General features: G+C 43.4%; 1 protein-coding gene across 1 annotated transcript; it reads right to left on the reverse strand.

Annotated features, from left to right (window-relative positions):
* Positions 1-294: 294 nt before the first annotated feature.
* Positions 295-5,091, reverse strand: LOC141008321 (amphoterin-induced protein 2-like). Its single transcript, XM_073480633.1, has 2 exons — positions 4,870-5,091; positions 295-3,472 (listed from the first exon to the last, which is right to left on the reverse strand). The coding sequence occupies exon 2, from the start codon at positions 3,374-3,376 to the stop codon at positions 1,859-1,861; it is 1,518 nt and encodes a 505-aa protein (XP_073336734.1). The 5' UTR covers positions 3,377-3,472; positions 4,870-5,091; the 3' UTR covers positions 295-1,858.
* Positions 5,092-5,358: the final 267 nt, after the last annotated feature.

The following is a 5,358-nucleotide window of genomic DNA, read 5'->3' on the forward strand; positions in this document are numbered from 1 at the left end:
CATACAATAGGTTCATCAATACTTTTTGCTGAAGTACCTTCTGCTGCTGGAAACAGTGTTGATGAGAGCAATGGGACTGAAGCAAAGCAGTAAAGTTGCAGGCCTTGAAACCAAACAATGAGCAGAATGAATTTATATTCTCTAGCTAGGAGCACTGTCAAGTTTGATTTCCTCATTCGTTCATCAAATCTGAATGTACTATTCAGTGTTGTGAACAATAAAACTAAAATTCCAATCACCTCCACTGTACTGGGGTGGAGACAGAAATTTCAAATCTCCTTGTAGACTTGAGGCTACAAGGAGATTCTTTTTTTATTGATTCTGGCGGACCTGAGGATGGATGCATGGCGCTGAGGTAATGTATCTTTTTGTGGCTAGAACGATGACGATGAAAAAAAAAAGTAAACTTAATTTTAGTGCCGTGCCGCCAGGGCAGACCAACAGGGCATCTTCTTTCCTCAGGCTGTGAGACGCCTCGATTCATTCTCAGCACTCTTCAATGGAAAAATATTCAAATTGTATTACTTATCTGACCTGTATAAGTCAGAATCTATCCCAGTGAGAAGCATTATGAATAACTACAACAACTATGTAGAAATAACAAATCTTCTCGCTGATGGTCTCATATAATCATGTAGGCCATATGGAGGCATCAGCATTAAAGGGGCACTATGAAGTTTTGGAGAAGAAATTTAAAACTCAGAATTTTTATAATTGCAATATGAATGAGGTAAAAAAAATACATACTATAAGTGAATAAACAAGCTGTTCCTCAGAGGAAAATAAGCTCCCCAGAACACTGTTTGAAGCTAGAAAGGTGGCAGGGTCCGCCAAATATAAACAAAGTAAAACAGTATAAATTGTGTTGTCCTTTAAGGTCAGTTTTTTCAGTCAGTCTATGAAGTTCTTTCTCTTCTGATTTAAATTTCTTCCCCAAAGCTACATACTGCTCCTTTAAGTTAAGAATGTTTCATAACCAGCTAATACTCCATGTAGTACTAAACCTCTCTGCGTGGTTGTACTATATACTGTTGGTAATGGAAAAACAGTATTCTTAAAATCAGAATGAATGTTCCGTTTAAGAGAATCTAACCATATTTGAGTTCATCAAATGCATTTTTCACTGACTAAACACAAGGCTGTATTTCTTCTTGCAAAGTTTACAGTTTTGAAGATTTCCACCTGACAGCAACACAATGAGCTACTCTTTGTCTCGCTTTGTATTGTGTCTTTTCTTTTAATAAAGCCACTTCCACATGGTTACATGTGATAAACATCATCTGAAGGGAGGGTGTGCAGCTGACGCAGTTAGATCTGGAAAACAACAAAGTTCAGATCATTTCACACATGGCCGACATGTTTTGAAAATGGTACGCTTCCACAGTAGAGAGACAGATGGCTAAAACTAACAAGAGTCACTGTTATGGCAAAATTCACAATGCAGATACGGTATAATAACCATCAATGTTTCTATAGCAGCTTATCAAATCATGTGTGAATACTCCCCGCAGGCCAATTTAAAACAACACCCACATTTATATGATCTCTGTGATCTCTGCAGTCACAATTTCCCACGATGAAATGGAAACAGGGAAATTTCCATATTAACTCTTAATATAAAAAAACAGACAGCACTTACAGTTGAGACATAATTGAAATTCTGCCCACAAACACACTGCATTTTCTGTTTCAGACCAAACAGCCAAACCCTACAGTCTATAACTACTTCACAAGAATCACAGTACACTACTTCACATCAAATGGATTTTTTCATTGTGTACTGAAACAAGAGAGTGAAAGAAAAACACTTGGGTTCAGACTATGAGACTACGGGAATGCTCAAAACATCATTTTCTTGCTATGCCATGTGAGCAGGGTCTGTGAGGGTCTGTCCCACTGTCCTACTCCCATTCTTGAGGATTCCCTCAGTGGTAGCGTGACCCGAGTTCACTGCTGGTGATTTTGGGACACCGATATCAGAGTCCTCTGCCTGAGGCTCTAAGAAAGCCACCCTCTTTCCGTTAGACCGCCGCTGTCCGGACTCTACCTCTCTCGGGTCCGAACAGAGGATGATGGCTCGTCCGCCGCAACCTCTCGCACCTCCGCTCCGGCCATCCCGGCATCGACAGGGAGTGAGGTAGAGGTAGAGCAGCACCAGTATGATGCTGACCACACAAGAAGCCAGGGTGGTGAACGCTGTGTTGAAATGCTCAGCACTGCTGCGGTGTGCCAAGCCGCTGCTCGAGGTAGTGCTTAAGTTTCCCACCACGACTCTGACCTCCAGAGGCTCACTGGGGGGATGGTGGTACCCTCGGGCTGTCACACACCCATACATACCAGAGTCCTCCACCAGGGCTGATCGGATTTCGAGGGTACCATTGGTGAAAACTATTATGTTGGAGTTGGGATCATTGGTTGATGAATTCACCACAGTCCTGGGAGTGACCCAGAACACTTCCGGGCTAGTCGTGGCTGGAGAAGCCAACCCTGGACATGGCACTTGAAGCCATTTGCCAGGCTCTACTTGGTAAGTCTGTTCCTCAAGGGGCATTCTTGATGCTACCTGCTGGCTACATTCAGACACTAGTCCTGAATCATCTCTACAAGGGTATTCACCTCTGAAGTCCACCAGGGGGCGATACTGTTTCCACATCCAGTACTCCAGCAAGGCGAGTAAAGCACAGTCACAGACCAAAGGGTTTTCCTGCAAATAAATTCCACCTTTCTGGCTGAGAGAGAGCAAGTTCTGGATGGGAACTCTGGAGAGCCTGTTGTAGGATAGATCGAGAAAGGTCAGATTGCGAGGACCTCCAGGTTCCCAATAAAGCCCCAGGGGGAAATCCATCAGTCTGTTCCCTGAAAGGTAGAGCCTCTGCAGGCTGTGCAGGTCACTGAAGGCCCCTGGGTTAATCTGGATGATCTGGTTGCCAAACAGCAGCAGCTCTTTCAGTTCCTTCAACCCAGTGAAGACGGACGAGTTCAGCACCGTCAGTCGGTTGGAAGAGAGGTCCAGGTGGAGGAGATGCGGCGCCACAGCGAAGGCATCCACATCAACTCGGCTGATGGAGTTTCTGCTGAGAACCAGCGTGGCGAGCCGATCAAACGGTTGGGAAATCCAGTCCACACACAGGGCAGTGAGGGCATTGTGGCTCAGGTCCAACCGTGTGGCATAACTTGGGAGATCAAAGGGCAGCGTGGACAGATTGCGCCCGCTGCAGGAAATTATATCACTGGCACAAAGGCAGTGAGGTGGGCAAGTAGCCACTGAGGGAAGGAAGCCAAGACAGAGGGAGAGCAGCAGGGCTGCAGCGGCAGGGCTGCAACTGCTGCCTCCAACGTTGCTCTTGCCTAAAAGCTGTGACGCAGTGGGACTCATCCTGGTGTTCCCTCAGGATGGGATCTCAGGTTACTTTCTCACTGGGTGTAAACATGTCAGGTTTACAAGCCTCTGATAGTGCGTGGCTACTATGAACTGAGGAAAGAGGGGAAACAAGGAAGAGAGAACATGGAAATGAATCTTATATTTTAAACTAGTTTTACAGGAGTAATAATCTTCTAGTACTAATGAGTTCAGTGAAAAAGGCTGCAAGACAAAACAGTGAAGCAGGACTGTTGTGACAACATGTAATAAATGTAAATGCATCACATGCTGTAACTAAAAATAAACTGTAATCCACATTAAAATACAGAAGGGATGGCTGCTGGCATCATCGGCACACGACAACTGTGAGCAACTTCTGGAACGAGTGTAACTTAACCCATCCACGTTTAGTAATCCATACTCCTCCCCCATATTTCCCACCAATACAGTACAAGGTGATGACTAGTCCACAACTTCTTCTTTTTTTATTGTTAAACTTGTTTTTTTAAACAATTTTCTATTTGACTAAGACCTCTACTCAATCCTAACTAAATAAGACTTGTTTATTCAGTTATTCCTTTGATTCATCTCATGCTGTCCAGTGTTTGTAATTTTGTGTATTTCTCATGAATGTTTTATTGTTTATTCTTTTTTATTCTGTTTTTAGGGTCTGATGTTCTATCTATCTATCTATCTATCTATCTATCTATCTATCTATCTATCTATCTATCTATCACCTGTTTAACAATCTCTCTAATATTATAGCACTGCAGTCTATTTTAGTACTCAATATGCTGTTATATTACACCAAGAATATTATACATTTACTCCTATCATTAATTACACAACACATCAAATTTCAAAACAAATCTCCATAAACAGATGTTTTCCTCATCTATGTGTTCTGGTAATCATTTAAAGGTGCACTATGTAGTTTTGGAGAAGAACTTTTAATCAGAAGAGAAAGATTTTTTTATGTAAACAAACTAAATAAACAAACCTTTTTTCTTTTCATGACTGAATGAACTTAAAGGACAACATAATTTCATGCTGTTTTACTTTGTTTATATGTGGTGGACCCTGCCACCTTTCTAGCTTCAAACAGTGGGGACCTTATTATCCTCTGAGAACAGCTTGTTCATTCAGTTATGGGGAAAAAAATACACATTTCTGAGTTTGTATTATTACCTCATTCATATTGTGAATATTAAAATTTTGAGTTTGAATTTCTTCTCCAAAACTACATAGTGCCCCTTTAAAAGTGCTGCAAAAGCCAACCAGGTTAATAAAGACGCATGGAGAAGGACAACAGTGGAGCATACAGTCGGTGAAGTTTAGAGCAATAATCAATCGATTGATGAAGCAGAAAGTGACAGACTGTGTTACAGCCTGTGTGTGAGGGATGAATTGCTCTGCTGTCTGGCTCAGTGGAGAGATAACAGCCACATTTCTACGACTTTTATGGAGGCAAAAACAAAACAACAGCGCAGACCCAGCCGACAGCTCACCTTTCCGCCCACACTGCTGCCTCTTCACACCATCATCTCGTCTGCCTTCGCCTTCATATCCACACGCGTTGTCCGGACGCGACGCAGGAGCGCGTCCCGTTTGTGAATCCTTAAAATCCCAAAGGCAACTTGGCTCTTTTTGGAGTGAAGCGCATCGATTCCAACCTCGGCGAGAAGAATCCACCCGGAGCGCGGGGAGGACACGAGGAAGCTGCGGCTGAACTGTTCACCTGCAGGTCGGGCTGCATGCTGCTGTGGGAGGGGTCGTCCTGAGAGTAAATACGGAATACAACAGCAGCCGGCACACCAATAATGTGAGAGTGGGTGCTGCCAGGAGGAGGAGAGGAGAGGAGAGGAGAGGAGGAGAGGAGAGGAGAGGAGGAGAGGAGAGGAGGAGAGGACAAGGTGTGGTAGGAGGGTGCAGCATCAGCACCACAAACTCTAATGTTTGAGTATGTATATATTTACATTGTTTATAGGCTATAAGAA

Source organism: Pagrus major, chromosome 14, assembly GCF_040436345.1.
Source record: "Pagrus major chromosome 14, Pma_NU_1.0".
In the NCBI taxonomy this organism is placed as follows: Eukaryota; Metazoa; Chordata; class Actinopteri; order Spariformes; family Sparidae; genus Pagrus; species Pagrus major.